General features: G+C 36.6%; 1 protein-coding gene across 17 annotated transcripts in view; it reads right to left on the reverse strand.

Annotated features, from left to right (window-relative positions):
* cacna1aa (calcium voltage-gated channel subunit alpha1 Aa) overlaps positions 1–21,794 on the reverse strand; it is a 156,179-nt gene that overhangs the window by 58,526 nt on the left and 75,859 nt on the right. For 9 of the 17 annotated variants that reach the window (XR_015479900.1, XR_015479902.1, XR_015479903.1 and 6 more), the window contains 9 exons: positions 21,473–21,579; positions 19,886–19,936; positions 19,102–19,234; positions 17,484–17,986; positions 16,277–16,602; positions 16,051–16,189; positions 14,712–14,841; positions 14,444–14,503; positions 13,769–13,875 (listed from right to left, as the gene is read on the reverse strand). Coding sequence is in view for 13 of the 17 variants with exons in the window: in XM_087242949.1 (XP_087099075.1) it covers positions 13,769–13,875; positions 14,444–14,503; positions 14,712–14,841; positions 16,051–16,189; positions 16,277–16,602; positions 17,484–17,986; positions 19,102–19,234; positions 19,886–19,936; positions 21,473–21,579 (1,556 nt within the window). In the remaining 4 variants the exon portion in view is untranslated. Of the gene's footprint in view, positions 1–13,768; positions 13,876–14,443; positions 14,504–14,711; positions 14,842–16,050; positions 16,190–16,276; positions 16,603–17,483; positions 17,987–19,101; positions 19,235–19,885; positions 19,937–21,333; positions 21,367–21,472; positions 21,580–21,794 lie in introns of all 17 variants that reach the window. The other 8 variants (XM_087242955.1, XM_087242953.1, XM_087242951.1 and 5 more) reach the window with 2 other exon arrangements.

The following is a 21,794-nucleotide window of genomic DNA, read 5'->3' on the forward strand; positions in this document are numbered from 1 at the left end:
TGAAATACTTCATAGAATTGAAACTCTTTCTCCACTAAAGCCTTAAAGTGGCATTACTGTACATTTCTCATTTATCTAAATGTTCATATACAGTATTATAAATTAAAATTGCTGCAGCTGATTAGTTTCATTCCTAATGTATACCAAAATGATTTTACAAATTCTAACAGGAAAAATTAGCTAATAAACCAATTAAGCAATAAATTAATCAAGCAGGAAACAACCCACTTTATAAAGTAAAAATATCTAAATAAATTGCCGTTTTTGCAGGGAGCTATTTGTGAATAATAAATCCAATACTAAATATTGATCCTTTACAGCCAAATATAATATACTGTACGGTTCTGGCTATAACAAATCATGATAAACCGTGGTCAATATACAGAATAGGTCTTCCTTAAAAAGGTTTAATTTTGTGTATTTTCACATAACTTGGTTTCTAAGTGGACTGATAAAATCCTATGTCAAATGACTACTGAAATGTCCATTAAATATGCATCAGACAGTTAGAGGACGGACTGTGGGTGGTTTGTGGGCATGCCATCTGAGGCTGAGACTATAGCATACATTCACACAAATTTGTTTGAATGTAATAGCTGTAAACATGCAGTGCTATTCTGCATGTGACTTCATCGTTATGGTGACAGCTTGTACTGTAGAGTTAGTTGCCATGCCTCCTCCTTCATCATGATCTCATGATCAGCGCGTTAGAGCTCATACTGTCATACGATAGTACAGTATGTCACATGGCATAGGCAAATGATCATAAGCACTTCATCTGCAGGGCAATGGAGTCCTGAAGCTCTGCTGGAGTCTGTGATTCAGATGAATCACTACATGCACAAAATAAATACATAGAATAAAAAAGCTAACAAAATGTGCTAAAATGCAAGTCCAACACTAAAGTTCAGACTTCCAGCAGACTCAAGTCTGGAAACGTGTGCAACTGTGTGGCATAAATGCGCACAGACCAGAGGTGGGACCAAGTCATTGTTTGGCAAGTCACAAGTAAGTCTCAATTCATTGCCCTCAAGTCCCGAGTCAAGTCCCGAGTCAAGACAGGCAAGTCCCGAGTCAAGTCCCGAGTCAAAGGCAACAAGTCTCAAGTCAAGTCCAAAGTCCTGCAGTTTGATTTTCGAGTCTTTTCGAGTCTTTTTAACAGAAAAATAAAATATATACAGATTAGGTATGGTTGTAAGATCTGTATTAATTAAACAAACCTTTTTTTATTAAAGAACATTGCTCAGATATATAAAAATACAAATGCAATTTTCTGAAAAAGTACTGAACAGTGCTGCGTCTCGTCTCCACAGCATAATGCACAAAAACGAGTTCCACCAAAAAAAGACTCCATTTTGCCTCACATCACACAGAAATTGCAGGTCTACTGCTGTCTAATTCATTAAGTTTAGTTGTGCTATGTTATGTCTTCGGTGATCAACTTGTGATTAACCAAAATTACATAACCTCAATGTGCTAGCAGTAGACCAACTCCTGTATATGCTGCAAAGTTAAATTGAGTGAAATTGGAATTTTGTCAATTGAATCTCGTGTGTGCTAAAGAGATGGAGTTGCAAATCTGTCTAGCAGCAATGTAAAATGGTAGCACATATTGTTAATGAAGTAGGCTACTTCATACAAACAATAACGTTGTTTTCTTCACATAACGTTGAAGAGCTTTGCTCTCTACCTTGTGTGATGCTCGTGCACGGATTTCCTCTGTTTGTGGACAAAACTGATTGCGAGTTCTCAAATTTTCTCTCGTTCTCAAATATGCACTGCTCACACACAAATTTTCTTGAGCGCTCTCAGAGATTATATGCAAACTCACAATTTGTGTCGTGTTCCCTCTTCCTTTCATGCTTTTTGATATGATTCATATTGGTGCACTGTTTAATAACAATAACCAAAATACTAAAATAGACTTACATATTAAATGTTTAATCTAATAAACCATAACATTTTTGGTTGTTTTATATGATGAGATATTTTCAGTTTCAAACACTTAAAGACAGAGAATAGACCAGTGGTGCCCCCCTGAAAATTTGCATAAGGGGGGCCAGAAGAGGCCAGCTACGTCAGTGGCACCAATCAATCCACAATAATTTAGTGGCTGCTATTTATTTATTGAAATATTGCATTTTATTGCATTTATGTAAGTAGATTTAAATAAATAATGTCAACAGCAAAATCATATCGGGTTGGCCACAGGGGTGGCTAGAGTTTACACAGGGGAAACACCCCTTGTAAAGGGGTTTACACCACTATAAGGCAACCCTGGAATAGATGTTGGATGTAAAAAATACATTTTATTTTAAAAGCATTTAAACAAAAACTAATGCAAGCGGAAATGTAACTGTGATAAAAATAAGGAAACGCTTGATAAGGTATTATAGCCTACTGTACTATTCACTCTTCAAATAAATCTCACTATCAATCTCATTTTATCATGGCAGCTAAAATAAAGTAAACTAGTGTCTGCTGGCTTCCACTTTGCTGATGAGATTGTGGAGGACATTTTCCATGTCATCCTCTTCATTTTGAGGAAAGCTGTGCCACAGGGCCCCTGAACACGCATATTGGCATGTAGTGTGTTTTGAACAGTAGCCTACTACAGTAAAGAACTTCAATTGATCAGTTGTGGTAATACTATAGTTGCTATGGTAACACAAGTGTAATATAAACAAATTACCCAGTGCTGTATTATTTTACAATATAGGGTATTTTATACTACAAATCACTACACTTTACTGTAGTAAAACTACACTTTGTATTATTTTATCTGTTCACTATTGGTAATACTACTGTATTATGAAGCATTAATTAACAAGTCGTAAATAATACTAGCCTAAAACATAAGTATAATACAAGTATACAACAAGTATACTCAAAAACACTAGAATTTATTAAAGAATTTACCTTAACCTTTTAGTTTTTTGTGTATTGTTAATAAATAGTAAAGCAAGAAAGAAACCATATCAACATTCTTGGAATAACCCTTCGCTAAGCCTCGCCCTCCTTAGTTACTGTTGCTACGCCTGTCAAGCTTTCATGCCTGGCACATCTATTACAGTGTGTATGCGCTGGTGTCAGACATTCCCAAGGATTTAATTAGTCATTTTTGGCAAACAGGTGAGATATCTGAGAAAGCCAGACAAAAGAGGACTGCAGTATACATTACAGGGGTATATTCACAACATAATAGCAACTGATTAGAAAATAATTTTATCAAAATTGAAGCAAGGTTAGCCTAGCCACCTCATACGCTGAACATTCAACAGCATAGTTCATGCACAGCAGGAGAGGTGAAATTATAAAATAATCTAATAACCTAAGAAACTGATGGATTTGTGCCGAATATTAGCATCATTGACCTATAACAGTGTACAGTACCTATTACTGTCAGCATGTTTGTGTGCTCTTTATCCAGTTTTTATTCAAATTTGCAGTTAAGTAGAAGAAAAAAAATTGAAATGCACAATCATTAAAGTATAAATAACAGTAGTGAACAAATAGATTTTTCCTACCTATATATTAGTGTATTATAGTTCCTACCTATATATTAGTGTATGTATTTATATGCGTTACAATAGCGAGGGTTTAAACTAAGCAGTGCTCACAGGGTTCAACGCTAAGGATTTTTTCTACTGGCCCGATCGGGCCAGTGGTTCTGATTTTTACTTGCCCTGCCCAAATTTTCACTGGCCCCACCAAAAAAAAAAAGAAGAAGTTAATCGCTATTTGAATGTGCGTGTGTGTGTGTGTGTGTGTGTGTGTGTATATACACACACACACACACACACACACACACATAGTTGATTTGAGAATTATTAGTCCCCCTAAATTATTAGCACCCCTGTTTACTTTTTTCCCCAATTTCTATTTAACAGAGAACTGATTTTGTCAGCACATTTCTAAACATAATAGTTTTAATAACTCATCTCTAATAACTGATTTATTTTATCTTTGTCATGATGACTGTAAATAATATTTTACTAGATATTCTTCAAGACACTTCTATACAGCTTAAAGTGACATTTAAAGGCTTAACTAGGGTAATTAGGTTAACTAGGCAGGTTAGGGTAATTAGGCTAGTTATTGTATAATGATGGTTTGTTCTGTAGACAGTCTGAAAAACAATTAGCTTAAGAGGCTAATAAATTTTACCTTAAAATGGTTAAAAAAATGTTTTTATTCTAGCCAAAATAAAACAAATAAGATTATGTTCAGAGGAAAAAATATTATCAGACAAAATATCAACATTTCTTTGCTTTGTTAAACATCATTTAGGAAATATTTTAAAAAGAAAAAATAAAAAACAAAAGGGGGCTAATAAATCTGTATATATATTTACGGTAATTTTTAAAATGTTTAAGGAAAACTATTCAGTTCATCAAGGATATATTGATAAATGTAAAAAAGGTGTAATTGTTAAATATTTATTAAAATTTAAAATAACTGCTTTGTTATTGTATTTAGTTTCAAATAAAATAATTACTCCAGACATTATTGATTTTATAACTATTACCATTAATAAATATAATAATAATTAATATTAGTGATTTCTGAAGGATCATGTGACTGGAGTAATGAAGCTGAAATCTCATCTTTAAAATCACTGGAATAAATGAATAAATTAAATGATAAACTACTTTTAAACAGTTATTTTATAGTGCAACATTTCACAATTTGTATTTATGATGAAATAATTGCAGCCCTGGTGAGCAGAAGAAGCTTGTTTTAACATATTTAATCACACTGACCCCAAACTTTTGTGTATTGTGTATAGAATATTTTATAAGTGAAAATGTGCACTTTAATTTTAACAACCCACAGACATCGTCACCGAATACAAATCGAGGTCAGACTTTCTCATATATACAGAGCCTCGTTTCAATTGTCAGGTTTTGTAGAAATCGATCAATTGAATTAATCAATCTATTAAAGAAACGTTGACTATAATTCTGTATTTTAGGCTTAAATTATAGAGAGACATAGCAGATGAACCGAGACTGCATCAGATCAATGTAAATCTTTCTTTCGAGCTGTCAGTGCGGAAATGAACAAAACAACAGGCCTAATACAACATAGGCCTATTATACGATTAAAATATGGAAAAATTAACAGATAGTAATTTCGGTCAATTTTCCTGACGGATAAACCGAGATCAGGCTGGATAAACAGCTCTGGGTATTATTTCAGCATGCTTTCACTTTCGCATTTACCGGTAAGAATGACATCTCGCCCTGCTCATCATTCCCTCTTCATATAGCCGTATATATGGCTATTACACGATCATGATACACTGTGATATAGCCTGGGTCGTTAGTTCGTTGCATTGTTTTGTTTTCTCGCTACAATCGATACGCTCAATAGGACAGAGACCGCGTCTCATTCAGGCGATCTTGGACTGATTGATTTGGCGCGGAAGCGAGCGCAACTGCTGGATATATGCTAAAAAAACTCGCTAACGGGTGAAACGAGACAGATTCCGAAACAAACGTCTATGTGTGAAAGCACCGTAAGATTGTATTTGCACACAATTGACAGACAGTCGCAGCACGCAGCTCTGGCTCGATCTGTCAGGCAAAAAGGCAGCAGCTGGCCCGATCGAGCCAGTAACATTTTGTACACTGGCCCGAGTGTCTTTTTTAAATTTTTTTTTATAAGAAACACAGTTTAGATCTGTTTAGGATAAGAGGAGTGTGAGTTATTGCCACCTATCATTGAATGTGAATATCAAAAACAAAATAAAACAAAATCAACTTAGCTTAACTCCTTTACCGCCCCTCACACAGCTTGATCCACGCTGGCATTTCTCCTCTAGGGCTTTGGTTTTGAAAAGGGAAAAAATCCCACCACCCAGTCCAAACTTTTAGGATAGCGGGTGTCAGATTTTCACACTCCAATTGCGCAACGATTTGGCTTGTTTCCCTCGCTCGAAAGCTTGACAGAGCCTCTGCCCGTAGCTACGATTGGTAAGCCGCGATTGGTGGGTGGCGGTTTTTGGGCGTGGCTTAGCGAAGGGTCAGTTTAACAGGATCCCGTGAGAGCAAAAGCACTAAGGTATGAGACGCCATCGTAAACAAAAGTCAAGCGAACGCAAAGAGACTGAATGCACGAGAGAGAGAGAGAGAGAGAGAGAGAGAGAGAGAGAGAGAGAGAGAGAGAGAGAGAGAGAGAGGTGTATGTTGTATGTGAGAGAGAGAGAGAGTGAGAGAGAGCGAGTATTGGCACGCGAGTATTGGCTCGATCTCAAGTTCAAATTCAAATTCTCTCTGCGTTCGCTTGACTTTTGTCCACTCCGGCGCCTCATAGTAGTCACGTTGGATACTGTCGAATCAAAACAATCTACCATGCTTCGATTGGACGTCATGCCGAAAGCGCGCATGCTCACACACACGCGCGCATGCTGTCACACACACGCACACATAAACGGGCAGAGAGAGAGATCGGTCCATGTCAACATACTTTTTTTATCGTTGGGCTTTCCATGGGAAGCAGCAAGTCTTTACAAGTCAATAGGGGCAAGTCCTAGTCAAAGTCCAAGTCATTTATGTTCAAGTCCAAGTCGAGTTGCAAGTCTTTTTATATTTTGTCAAGTCGAGTCTAAAGTCATCAAATTCATGACTCGAGTCTGACTCGAGTCCAAGTCACATGACTCGAGTCCACACCTCTGGCACAGACCTTAAACAAACATCTCTGTATGACCTGAAAGACATTGTCTTAGTCGTCTCTCTTCATTCAGAGATGATCTGCATCAACACAATCACTAAAGAGGACTTAGTTAAGACTGTCTGTGCCTCTAAGTTACTCAAACATGCTATTTTTGATAATGCAGTGCATTATTATTATGCATGTTCATCATGTTCGTCATAATACGTCATATTCCAGTTTTCTAATTGCAAATCAATTATATTATTGATTTTCCACATGATCCACATGATAACTATTATGAACCGATACATTGATTCTCATTTCTGATTGAATGTGTTGCATTTGACATCATAATAATGTACAAGCACACACCGGTGATTATTCTAAGCTTTATCACATCAAGTTGCCTTTTGTTTGGCAAACTCAAACACTTGGGACGGTTAACCCAATGGTAAACTGAATCCAGCTAGCTTTCGGTTTCATATTGCTCATAATGCACCTGAGATTAACATTTAACTTGGCATACCCACAGACTGATGCTTCCTAAATCCTGGGTTAGTGACCTTATTTGCATATTTTTCAGTGCCAGAGTCACTGACTGGATGGACATAGCACACAACTTGATTACATCAAGACTTCAGCATTTCATCACATGCTCAAATTATTTATTGCTGACTTTTTGTTGCTGTTGTTGTTTTTTTATCCCTGAATGAATTTTTTGGATTATGAAGGTAAGGATAATCTGTTCTTCACACATACATTTACGATGCTATTTTTTATTTCCACCCTCAAACACTGAGATATTAGGCTCTACCATTCTAAACCAAAATTATTAAGGGTTTTATGCTAGCACTATAGAGTGTGTACAGTGGATGAACTAGAACATCAGTTCAGTGTGTGCACATTCAACTGTGTTTTATAACCACAAATACTATCTAAGCATAACTCACATACACTTTAAATTGTTTTTTTTTTTTTTTTTTTTTTGCACTGCTTTTGTAGTGTTGGGCTATCTACATGGTGTTATGTAAAAAAAATGCCAAAATCAATGTTGTCATACATGTCCTCACAGCATTATCTGCACATTATCAACAGTTCAAAAATTGCAGATAGAAAAACTATTTATTTTTTAAAATACTTTTATCTAGCTCATATTGCTTTAAAAAAGCCAACTGATTAACTTCTTTTAGTTCTGCCTGTGAATGTATTTGTAATCTTCATTCTCAGCATAGTGACCACTGGCATCTGCTTTTCTGAACTTTGCAGTTCTGCAGCCTCTCTCTCTCTCTCAGCTGACTTTTTGCTGCAATAAATAGACTGCCTAATTGAATCTTGCGTTCATCAAAATGGTGATATGCATCTCAATTGGACAGTGCCCTTCTAGGAGGTGAGCGGTTTGATTGTCTGTAATCCCATTATGGTGTTATCTTTCTGGGCAAAGACCCTGTCCAGTCCTAAGAGGTCCTAATGCATTCCATGTTGGTCTTGTTTCACTGCAATTTGGAGACATTTCCACTCTGTCTCAATATGCCACTGAGAATCACTCTGCAAGCGCATTGCTCTAATCTGTTGATTTTTATCCTGTCCAGATGTAGTTGTGTTAGTCTGTAATGTTAGGCGAGTCATTCCATGAAACCACCTTACGTGTCCAGCCATCTGATAAAATGCACTTTAAAGCATTTTAATTACAAAAGCTAACAAACAAATAAATAATTTATGTTAAGAGGTCAACCTTTATTTAAAATAAATAAAAAATAAAATAAAATGAAAGGAAAAAAACATGCTGAAATTTTACAATTGATTGAAAACTGAAAATGACTAAAAAGTGAAAGTAAAATAAATGTAAAAAAATATTTAAAAAATGTATACAAACTAAATTAATAAATAACGTAATACTAAACATCCTTAACTTTAATTAAAACCAATGTAACTGTCCTTTGTACTAAATACCAAAACTATCAACAATTAAAAATGACTAAGTATTAGCAATGAAGATTGATGAAGTTGATAACATAAGACAGCAGCAGACATTTTGTATTGAAATGTCTCATCAAAATATCCTAACATATGAATTGTTTTTCAACCAAAAGACACAGGAATTTAAAAAGTTATACCTCTTCAAAATAAACAAGCCACTTATTTCACGGAATAAATCTAGTTATATTTACCAGCATTTTATCAGTCACACCACACTTGTTGGACACAAACAAAGAGACACACAAGTACCACATAGACACAAACACGTATGTTAACACATTTAGGTGTCCACATACTGTAGCCATGAACCAAGAGTTGACTAGCTGTGAGAGCGAGCTAAAAGAATGACATGACATCGCCCTTGGCTTGTGTCTTATGTGTGAGAGGGACGTTTGGACAGACATTTGGACAAGACAGATCAGTCTATAGAAGGAGAGGACAGGCGTGTGATGAGAAAGACAGGCAATAAGAGCAAACAGAGGGGAAAGGGAGAAAGAAAGAGACATTACCCCTCTCCTTCCCCACCGCCTCCTCCGCTGTAGGTGTTGAGAGATGATCAGAAACGGGGAGACAGAGACAGACAGAGCCAGAGACACATACAAAGACACAAAACAGAGACAGAGACAGGAAAAAAGGCACAGGGAAAGAATGGGGTTTTCAAGCAGGAAAAACATCAATATGAGACAGAGAATACACATCACAAAATAATGGCAGAGCTTCTAGTTTGGTGTATATGTGGACACCTAATCTAGTGTGAACACTTAAAAACACTGAAATATGAAAATACGTTCATAAAAAACAGGGTGCAAAATTAACTTGTTGGCACAGTTCGCTGGGTGGAAATTTAAGGTTTTGCTTTTTCAGCCAGACTGCTTTGCATTGTGCCTGGAAATTATTTCCTTTAAAAATGTTAGAGATTGTAAATAAAATTGTGATTATAGTGGTTTTGATTAATTAAGGTTGCAATGCCAATTGATGATTTATAGCAGGGGTGCCCAAATGTTTTCTTATGAAGGACAAAAAAACAAATACCGTTCAGGGTCGTAGGTAAATATTTACCAAACTATATTACATTTAAGTTGCCAATTTCCTAAATTATTTCATAATATTCCAGAATAAATAAAACATTATTTTAAATTGTATTTATTATTATTGTATTACTAGTAGTATTATTTATTATTATTATTGTGTGTCAGGGGCGCAGTGGGTTGCACGATCGCCTCACAGCAAGAAGGTCACTGGTTTGAGACTCGGCTGGTTCAGTTGGCATTTCTGTGTGGAGTTTGCAATTTGCGTGTTCAAGTGGGTTTCCTGCAGGTTTTGCAGTTTCCCCCACAAATTCAAAGACATGTGGTATAGGTGAATCAGGTAGGCTAAATTGTCTGTGGTGTATGTGTGTGAATGGGAGTGTATGAGTGTTTTCTAGTGATGGGTTGCAGCTGAAAGGGCATCCGCTGCATAAAACACATGCTGGATAAGTTGGCGGTTCATTCCAATGAGGCGACCCCTCAATTAATAATGGGACTAAGATAAATAGGAAAAATGAATGAATGAATTATTATTATTATTATTATTTTATTCATATTAATGCAGTATAACTTTTTAAATTAGAAATTATTGCGATAAAAACATAAACAATCCAATTTACAACACAGTGGAGTTCACTGCTGAATACACTAATCAGGCAAAATCTGCCTTTGACTTGATTTACTTACTAAAGTCTCTGCATTGCTGTGACATTATGTACAATTAAACGAAATCTGATAAATTTACAGCATTTAATTTTTATTTTAACAATAAAACAACAAACAAACAAACAAAGGGTTGCATTAAATTTGAATTGACAATCTCAAAACCATACCCATCATTCTCACTGTCTTCATGGGATGGTGGGTCAAATCAAGGGTTAACATGGGCCAACTTTGGCCCACAAGACCTAGTTTGAGCATCTCTGATTTATAGACACATTTTGTCAGTAGATTAAAATAAAATTGTTCCTTAATGATATTTTACTGTTTTTAAGTTTAAGTTTATTATTTAAAATGTATTAAATGTAATAATAAAAAATATAAATAAAAACCACTAAATAAAAATAAAAATATTTTTTTCTTTATAATATTTGACTATTTAAGGGGGGAGCAAGACTGATTATTTTATTTTAAATTCTCACAATTTCGTCCTTCAATACTTTTCTGATTTCCAGAAAAGTTACAGTTCATTTTAATTATCTTGTATATGGGACTCTGTTAGTGTTAATTTTGCACCCTGCAGACAAAAGACTATATAAACATGCAGAGATACATACACACAGATACAACAAGTCACTCCCTGAAATAAAGTAAACAGTTAAAGACTCCTCCATGTCAGATAGCAAAAATATATAGCGACTGTTCCCTTGTTCACAGCCAGGGAGCGCCAGTCACCCCAGAGCGCCTGCCGTTCTGAGCGCTCCATAAGAGAGAGAGAGATAGTGATAGTGAGAGAGGAAGAGAAATATGACAGGAGAACCTCACGATGACAGCAAGAAGTACATTGCTCTCGTAAGGGAAAGGCAGGCACATCCAAATGCCTCGATATGAATCCCCTAATAAGATACTTATTCATGCGGGTGCTGGAGATGTGGGTGCAAATGGAAGTGGTGTTGAAGTGGGTTTGATGGTCAAACGGTAAAGGAACAGTGATGCAGAAAAATTCAAGGCAGGTTCTTTAAGAAAGTCATGCACAGAAAGATAGTCAATGCAGTTTACAAGCTCTTTCTTTTTGATTTAACTCTTAGAGGAAGCTTTCTGCCTTTTTCATGCCTTATAACTCAAATTAGAGTCCTAAAAAGGCCATATACAAAACTATTGGCACATTTACATGACAACAATGTACTAAAAACTGAAATGTTTTCCTTTGTTTTCAAAATGTTGCCATTACAGGCCTTCAAAATCCTCATTGTTGTGTTTTTATGATTAAAACACATTCAACATTTTCTGTTTTTAGTTGAAAACAGTGTTGTATAAATGGCCCCTGAGTCTCCATATGTAGCGAAACAAAAACAAGTCCGTAATCTAAAAAAAATACAGCAAGCCTGATTTAAAGCTATTCATTGAGAATGGGAATGTCAGTATCAGGCTCCGCATAAGCATCCATGCTGTGCAAAATTATTTTCGGGCATTTTATTTAGCATTTTTGGTCACGTCAGTGTTCTGTGAGCAGCCCCTTTTTAATATTAGTTCTTCAATCTGACAGCCAGTCATGGTACATATCATGTACATATCATATTAAGTCTTGTGTATGTTCACCCAAAGGGCCGAGTAGGTACAGAACTGCATTGCATATACCAGTAGACTTTTCTTAAGGAAAAGACAACGTCAGCAATTAGATTTACAGTTGTTCAGGATGTACACATACACAGGACCATATAATATTACCATTTCAAAGCATTCCGATTCTGGTATTTTAGGAAGAGAAACAATTGATTTCAGTTCATATTTCTTCCATTCATGCTTGGCTCTCCGACATTTCGATTCTTAGAATCCGCTCACATGCTGTTTACTAAGCCTGGAAAACAGACCTTCACATGCACTTTTTTCCAGTTTCATAGTAACAGATGCACCTTTCTGACCTCTCCCTCTTATTAATAACTCTCTCTGACCTGTAGATGAGCTGAATGCATCTGCTGGGATCAGATACACAACCCGGAACAGCCGCTTGCCATCATTCCTGTTGTCTCTTGTCAGCTATCCTGATTACCAATCCTAAATCTCTTCCCTTTTGTTGCTGGCTTGATTTATGCCAGTTTGTTGACACAGTACCTGATTTGGTCCATTCAGAACTGTTTGCATGGCTTGTTTTCGGATATTTGAGACAAAATATAGAATTCAACTGCAAATAAGCATTGCATCTCATTTCACATGCAAAAAGACAATTACAATATTTAAGTTTTCAATAAACAGAACCCTGCTTAAATCTGCTTTAAGGGTTGCTCACACTAACAAAAATAACTATAAATACAACTGTTTACAGCAATACCTTGAGCATGGCATGATGTTTACTATATTACTGTGCTGCAGTTTTCAGTTCAACTTCATTTATATAGCACCATTAAAAACAAAAATTTTTAAGTAGTCCATAATGACTGTCCATATTAGTATCGTTATCATCCCTGGCTTAAACTAAACTTATGACAGATTCAGACGACATGATATCAGTCTGATTTTGGTATGATCTGTTTAATGCAATGTATTGTGGTGATTTGCAAACAACATCAGGACTCAAGAATCAATCGTTTTATCTAATATAGTGAGAAGGAAAAGTTAACAGCTGTTTTATGCTCTTGCTTCACTAATTCCTCCTTCTCAATGAAATTACATTCACCATTAAAGTCAAGTGATGAATAGTTGTGAAGCAACTGACATGTTTGTTGTCCTAAACATTATGACACAGTTGTAACAGACATGTATATTGTGCAGTCTGAATCTGTTATAGACAGTAAGAACAGTCATAAAAAACTATTATATCTAGTTTTAATTAATTAGAAATAAAATTATTAAACAAATATAAAAAAGTGTATTATATGGACACTTGAATGTTTTCTTGTTTCTTTTTTTTTTTTTTTTTTTTTGCAACATCTTGCATTTTGTTGTCTTTTTCCCCATATTTGGATTCAGCAAGGACTGTGGCATAGAAAATGGAGAGTAGAAATACCTGAGGTGAGGGTGGCTGGATGCTCCAGAGAGTCCTGGGCACTAAAGGGTTACAGGTGCCCAGGTAGAGTCATCACCCTCATGGAAATGGGCCCAAGCACACCCAGTGGGTAAGTACTGGGCAAAACATAGTGCATGGTGGGGCAGGACAGGGGGCTTGTGGTGAGAAATCACCAAAAGGAGAAGTGGATTGTAATGTGGGGAAGGATAAGGAAAAGGGGAAATAGGTCAAGAGGTGCCAAACGCATGGGAAAGAGAGAAAGGCAGAGAAATGGCGAGAGAAGGAAATGGTGAGAGAAAGAGTTAGATTGTATGGTATCAGGCTGGCGCTCCAGGGTGGCAGAGAGCTGTTTGACCTGTAGGAAGCAGGACAGGAAGGGACAAGGAGAGGCAGCAAGCAGGAGAGGAGCGAGGAGTGAGGCTGGGGCCTTGATGACACTTACGTGAAGGCGAACGCCACCAGGGCACCACTAACCACTATAAAGTCCAGGATGTTCCACAGATCACGAAAGTATGAGCCTTGATGCAGGACAAGACCTAAATCTACCATCTGAAACACACAAAGCAAACATTGCAAAAGGCAATGTTGAAAAAAATTATTCAAACACAATATGAAAAAAATTAAGAATCATGTCTTATTATTGTCATAAATGATGTAAACACATTTTTATGACACAATTGACACATTTTATGTGATATGAATTAATCAAAATATATATTTTAAAATAAATATTGTAACACTTGCATGAATTTAAATGCACTTACAATAATTTTAGGCATCTTTGCTAAATAAAATTGATTTAATTTTCTTTACAACAAAAAAAGTACCAACTGCAGACTTTTAAAACGTAGTATAAATTTAGCCAATCGTGATATTTTATTTCAATTCCATGATTTACATGATTAATTGGTTAAGCTCTTTAGGCTTATTTTGTAGAGTTAATGTTAAAAGCAGAACATTAAAAAGAAATTTTTACCCCGTAAAACTGTATGAACTTGATAAGTAAATATATGCTCTAACGCTACACATCATCACATCGAGACCAATACTTAGATCTTCAAATAAAGAAAAAATAAGGTGTTAAATCTCCAGACCACTATGTAGGCCAAATGTGTACCTTAATGAGCATCTCAAAGGTGAACACACCAGTGAACACATAGTCAAAGTATCGTAGGACCTGTAATCACAAAAGAGGGACAAAATGTCAGCAAAAAATGAAATGAAATTATTCCTGCCACTAATGCAAAGATGGATATAATGAATGATAAATGAAAGGATGGAGGGATGAAAATATAGACGGATGTTATTGACTGGAAGCATAGATAGGGAGTTGATGGGATGGCAGGAACAAAAGCAGTGGATGTTGAGCTGTTGGATTTTCTCACATTGTTGCGGGGAGATTCAGGCCAGACAGGGTCTTCAGCAGCCAGGGCAATACTGCTCATAGCAATAACCAGTAGAATACACATCTCAAAATATCTCAGTGTGACGATATAGTGACACAATCTCCGAAATCTAAAACACAAGATCATAGAACATGCCTGTTAACAACAGATTTACACATCAACTCGAAGAAGAATATTAAAAAGCTCATTAATCACGTGAAACCTGGAGTCTAATCAATTTTTTTTTAAATCAAAGTCAACAGTGTTTCCAACCCATTTTACACAGATTTTCCATATTTGTAGACATTTTCAGGTGAAGCATGATAGTCATTACATACATTAGATTAGAGCCAAGAAGTCGGAGTGTTGTTTTATTTTTCCTAAAGTCCAATTTTCTGCTAACATTATAATATCATTCATAGTGTTAACTAACCGCTATTAGAATTAGATGGCAGCATAAAGTAACATGAAATAGCGACTGGTGCTTCAACACAATTATTTTTAGATATATCTAAAACATTTACTTTAGAGTTATGTTTGTTATTGCAACTTTTTAATAACATTTGTGAAAATAACATTGTTAGCTCACAATGCTAACACGTATTAATAAATCAAGGGTGAGCGGAGGGGACGTGTCCCCACCAATATCCACCAATTACTGAAATGTCCCTACTAATAATTTAATTCACTTCTAAATAAAAATGATGCTTCATCAACCCTTAGTAACCTACATGTGCAAAAAGTCACAAGTTTACCATTAATCAAGGTTGTGCAGTTAAATTAAAATTTGATTTTAATTTTGGCCTCTATGATTATAACAAACAATAATTGGGATAAAACAGGTCAATTGTGCCACGAAGCTCTCTAAATTTCTCTACATTCTCACCTCTTTAAAGCCCGACTGCAGTACAATCATGTAAATTGACTTTTGCAGGATTGGAAGTTATTTGTATTATTGAGGGTTTATTTTATATTATTAAATACTTTATTCATGCTTTCAAAAGCGCAAATTTGTGCTGTTTAATGCACGCGGTCTAGGGATATATGTCCCCACCAATGTCCAGAGCAAATCTACGCCCTTATATTAAATGCTGCAAAAATGATTGTCAGCTGATGCATTATCAAAAGTGAACAAATGTTCACTGTAAAGTGTTTTTTTTCCAATTCAATTTCTTACATATGTTTTTTTCTAAGTTCCATTTCTTTTTTACTCTGATTTAATAATAATTTTTTTTAATTAAAATCATAAAATGTTTGCAATTTAATATTTTACAGTTCTTAAAGTTACTTAGTTATTCATTGATTTTTTTATTCTTTTCAAATTGGCGACCACACTCACGGGTTGGTGGTGGTCAGAATGAACATTGAGGTGTAGGGTGGCATGGGTTTAGGCCCTCCGTCATCTTTCTCATCATCATCATCGTCACCCTTTGTGTCTTCCTTCTTTGGCAGAGGCTCAGTGTTGGCATTTTTATTGACTGTAAGTATATAATCAAAAAACACTAATCAGCAAGTTAGATGATACACCCATTGAAAAAGTTATCATCCTGAAATCTGTCTCTCACCCTGTAGAATGGCATTACTGGAGGGGAACATGGGAGGAATGTCCACGGCAGTGTACTCAGGTTTCATACCCAGGTGACCGATGCTAGTAACATTTGCAATGGTAGAGGAAGGGTTGGTGAGGATGAGGCTGCTTTCTGTACCAGTATGTGCCAGGCCGGCAGAGTGGGCAGTGTTGGCCAGATTAAGCAGACTATCATGTGGCTGGGTAGCAAGTTTGTTGTTCATGGCATTGTCCAGGTCTTCGCTGTACTGACTGTCCTGCCTGGACAGAGTCTTCTGAATGGGACGGGTTGTAGAGAGAGTCGGGCCACTTGCATGGCCATCCCTAGAGAAAGAAGACAGCAAGATTACAGCATGCTCTTTGAGAAGCTCTTGGGTGAATTATTCAAAATGATTGTGCTTCTGCTCCAATTTATATGAACTAAGCAAAAATTCTTGTCGGCTCAGTCCCTTTATTAATCCGGGGTCGTTACAGCGGAATGAACCGCCAACTTATTCAGCATGCAGCGGATGCCCTTCCAGCCACAAACATTTATTCACACACACACTCTTACACTACGGACAATTTAGCCTACCCAATTCACCTGTACCGCATGTCTTTGGACCGTGGGGTTTTTTTGTGTTAAAAGCTGGTGGGAAAATGACTTTGATATTAAAAAATCATCCTAGTCGTCAGTCACACAATCCTCTACAAATAATTTCTTATCACCATTATTAAAAACACAAGAAGCTTCTAAATATTTTTGTGAAAGTTGTGATTTTTGATGAACAAAACATTTAATAGAATAAGAACTGTACTGTACTCTAAACCTTTGAATGGTGTTATAAAAAATACATCACTTCAGATGTTTTGAATGATTTGAAAATGTATTTAACATTCATTCTCATTAAACACTTCATATCTACTATCCAGACAGATGAATCAGCATTTAAGCATCATTTAACTGCTGTGTGCAAACAGCTCAAAAACTGAACTTTGTAAATGAATGCACTATGAGCCTTTTGTGTACAGAAAAGAGTTGTGTGTGCATTTGCTGCTTAGGTAAACTGCTTTGCTGTAATTTACTGAAAATAGAACCATTGACACAACTGTTTCAAGCTTTTTTAAAGGCTTACAGATCATTGGAGTGAAAAGAAAAAGAAAACGTGTCCAGCCACAACAAAGTGTAAAAAGCCCAACCAGAGATGAATTTGTCTGGTACTCACCTCCTGTTACGGTGTCGTACCCCTCTCTCTTTCCTCCCCTCACCCTCATGCCGATGCCGTCTGTGTTTCCGCTCCCCTCCATCTGAATGCTCACACTCAGGTCCTCTTTCCTTGGCCTTACTCCTGTGTCTCCTCCCTCCAGGCTCTCCACCGCCCTCTGCAGCTTTGCGATGTTGACGGGCCTGACTGCAGTGCTGGCTGTGCTGGTGTCTGCGGTGGGACTCTCTACCCTCCTCATAGTGCTCAGAGCCCAAAAGACTGCGGCGGGACCCTGTTGAGTCTCCTCTTTCCAGTGCGGGCCAGGACTCAGACCCTCCACCTCCTCCAGTCTCGGCCTCATTGAAGTTGGGCTGTTTGTGTAGGAGCTGATGGGAATGCTGAGGTTGGCCGTCACCCGGACGGGTTTTGTTAGTGTTGTTATTGCGGTTCTCCTGAGGGTCCACGACTAACGGCCGGTCCAGGTGAGTTTTCATGTCGGGACGTATGTGACGGGAGTATGAGACCTGGAAGCATGAGACAAACATTAAGCCAATCACTCAATTGCTCAATGAATAGAAGAATATTTGTTTAAAAATATTAAATAAATAATTTTTACTTAAAATGGGGTGAATGGTGGCCACTCTATATGTTATTATTATTTTTATTATTAAATCCTTTTAATCCTTTTAATTCAAGCGGAATCTGCCTTTGACTTGATTTGCTCACCAAAGTCTCTGCATTGTTGGGTGACAGTGTGTGCATTTAAACAAAATCTGATTAATTTACACCATTAAATTGAAACATTTCATTCATTCATTCATTTTCTTTTTGGCTTAGTCCCTTTATTAAGGGTTTGCCGCAGCGAAATTAACTGCCAACTTATCTAGCATATGTTTTACACAGCGGATGCCCTCGTTTAATTTCAGGAAGCTTTTAACAATAAAACATCGAAACAACCCCATCATTCTAGGTTAACACGGGCCAACTTTGGCCCTCTGGCCCTAGTTTGGGCATCCCTGCTTTAGCCTATAGCCAATCATTATGAAAGTGAATAGTGACCTGCATAAAAAAGCCATGAATCAACAGGAATAAATATAGTTGACAATATTCATTACATGAAACAATAAATTCATGTTTTTAGCCATTTCGAAACAGAATTTGTGCGTAGGTAAAGTTTATAGCACAAACTGTTTATATAATGACCCCTGGCAGTAGTCAACATTTGAAGCGGTTCATCACCTTTTTTCAAAGCCGTTCTAAAACTACTGAACATCACCCATTCTTGTTTTAGGACAGTTTTGAAAAAAAAAAATCTTAAATCCACTTCAAATGTTGACAACTGTAGTTTTAATGTCATTTTCACTTAGTCTTTTCAATAATGCTTGATAAAGCACCATTTACGAGCTCAGAGCTGCTTTGATGCGATCTACATTTAATAATCAGCCTGTCTGCCGTGTTCTTTCAGACTAAGAAATTAACTCAAAAAGGTTTAATACCAATAAGGGTGGGTAAATACTGAGTAAATCTTATTTTTGTGTGCACTATCCCTTTAATATCAGTTGGAAACATGGCTTTATAGTGAGCAAAATAACCAAAACCATTAAAGAATGTGCTACCAAAAATAACTCATACTTCTCACCTTCCAACGGTCTTCAGGGTCCAACTCATTATAAAGAGCCTCTCTGCTGTTCACGAGGGTCTGTCGTCTTAACTCACTAGTGCGCTGCTCCCATACCGACTTACAACCTTTGTGGTTCTTCTGCTGCTCCTTACTGCACAGAAAGAAAGACAGAGAGACACACACATTTTACAGTAGATCTGAGATTATAATCATCAAGAGGGAAAAGTCAGGTTGCTGCAGCTACCGCAGGCTGAAAATGCACACCTACAAGCTACCAGCTACCATTTGTTAAAGAGGATGATTGCACCGCTTTGGTCAAACTCACTCACAGAAAACACACACGCGCACACAAGCGCACACACACACACACACACACACACACACACACACACACACACACACACACACACAGACACACACACACACACACACACGCGCACACGCACACGCACACACACACACACACACACTGATTTAAAATAACTATCATAATTCTGGGAGTGAACACATCACAGGCGCCCAACCCTTGGAGCAAAGCATGTGAAAGAGAGCGAGTAAAGGAGATAAGAGGAGAACAGCAGGTGATGAGTAGCAGGATGAAGAGAGAAGAAGAGACGAGGAGTGACAAACCCGTCCCATCCCACCCAGCGGTCTGGAGCACAGAGCGGGGAGCAGCACAGAGAAACCGAGGAGGAAATGCACACGTCGAAAAAAAGGCTGATGGGAGAATAGTGGGAGGTGTGGGGCGAACAGAGGCGTTTTAAAAAAAAACAAAACAGAGAGAGTATAAATGAATAAATACCAGTCTAGAAAGTGTTCTGTTGCATCGAGACGCTCAGAGTTTACTGTCACGCTGAGGAGGAAAACAGCATGTGAGAAACACAGAACATCTCTTTGCTCTTCACCCGCATTCACACGCTCACCAGCACACACATTGCTTTTTTTCTCCCTTATTCGCTCTTCATTTCCTAACAAATGCTTGGACAAATTGGAATCATCTTCAATCGGTCGGTGAGTGAGTTGTGAGATGGTGGACAAAGGATTACATTACAGATAATGACACCAAACATAACAGACAACAAGTTGCTAAAACCCTATCATCCAAACTCCAGATACCCACTTAGGTTTTCAGAAGGCTACAAGGTAAAAAACCTTTGCATTTACAGATAATATGTATTTTAAATACCTTTTGTACCTTTTGAATGTGCTAAAAACGTCTTTGTTACTTACAGTTAAAGTTTGGGGTCAATACTAAAGAAAAAAAAAACAGTACTTAGATTAAGATGACAAAGATGCGTTCAAATGATTTCTAAAAAACTAACACTGCAGCATTGGACCAAAATTCTGCTTTACTACATTGTCTATTACACTTTGTTTCATTAACATAAACGTATGATTTTGAAAAGTCGTTTTACTTTGCAAATTATTTACACCTTAAAGTTTGCTTTGATTGATTGCATTTTACTATTGCATACACTTTGTAACATTTTATTTATCAAGTTTAAAAGTTTCTTTAACACTTCTGTTTATTTTATTATACAGAGATTGTTTTTTGACTATTAAAACTATTTGCCTTAGTAATGTTGGTAAATTAAAATAAAGTGAGTAAAAAATCCTAATTTATCTAAATTTATTGTTAAAAATATTCAATAATTATTGATACCAATAATATGAAACCTGATATTGTGATTTTCTTTTCAATATCGCCCAGCCCTAGTTAAAAGTATGATCTTATTCTACATCCCTAATCCTACCCAAAATCTAAATCCAACTTCTACTTTACTAACTATTAATAAACAGCTAATTAGTAGTTTATTATGTTTGTAATGGTTTGTTAATGCCATGAATTTTGACCTAAAAAAAGATTGATAATGACTAGAGTCAGAATACTATTAACCATTATGGCTGTATCTGGTACATTAATTTAAAGTAATAAATCAACTGAAAACACAAGTGGTTTCAAACTTTAATGCGTTTCTTCTGTTGAACGCAGTAGATATTTTGAAGAAGGCTGGATTGCCCATTGAGAGGGGAATACTACAACAGTCAATGGTTAATGGTTATCAACATTCTTTAGAGTGAACTATCCATTTAACCTGGTGTGTCCCAGATTAAATAAAGAACAAATTACAACAAGTATTGTACGTATAGTGCATTAAAAGAACCAGTGGTGATTTGAATCTTTGATAGCTTCTAATTAGAGCAAAAAAATTAATAAAAAAAGAGGCAAATTTCTAAATTAAACCTTACTTTTGACCTTTATGATTATGTGGTTGACAAGAACTGTAAAGAAACGGAAAAAATGAAAACAAATATAAAAAACACATATTATACAAAGAAAATGTGGCAGGAGGACAAAGAGAGAGAGAGATGGGAGAGAGATACTCACGCTGCGATAGAGAGGTTTGCTGCAGACAGAGGGCTGACCTCAGCCACTTCCTTGGCCGTCTGAAGAGCCATTTTCTTATTGGCTGCCTGCTCTTCCTCCTGTTCATCCTATACATGGAGAGAAACACGAAGCATATTGGTTATTACGTGATGCGCGCTGGTGTGTGGGAGTGTGAAGGATAAACAGTCTGAATGAAACGTGGTCACTGAGAGTCATCATATTGACTGCCAGAGAACAGGGACCTCCACAAGAGAAAAAAAAGAAAAGAAAATTACTGCACTGACATAAAAAGATTCATATTTGAACAGAAAAAAATATATAA

The sequence above is a fragment of the Danio rerio genome, chromosome 3 (genome assembly GCF_052040795.2).
Source record: "Danio rerio strain M-AB ecotype USA chromosome 3, GRCz13ab, whole genome shotgun sequence".
Classification (NCBI taxonomy): Eukaryota; Metazoa; Chordata; class Actinopteri; order Cypriniformes; family Danionidae; genus Danio; species Danio rerio.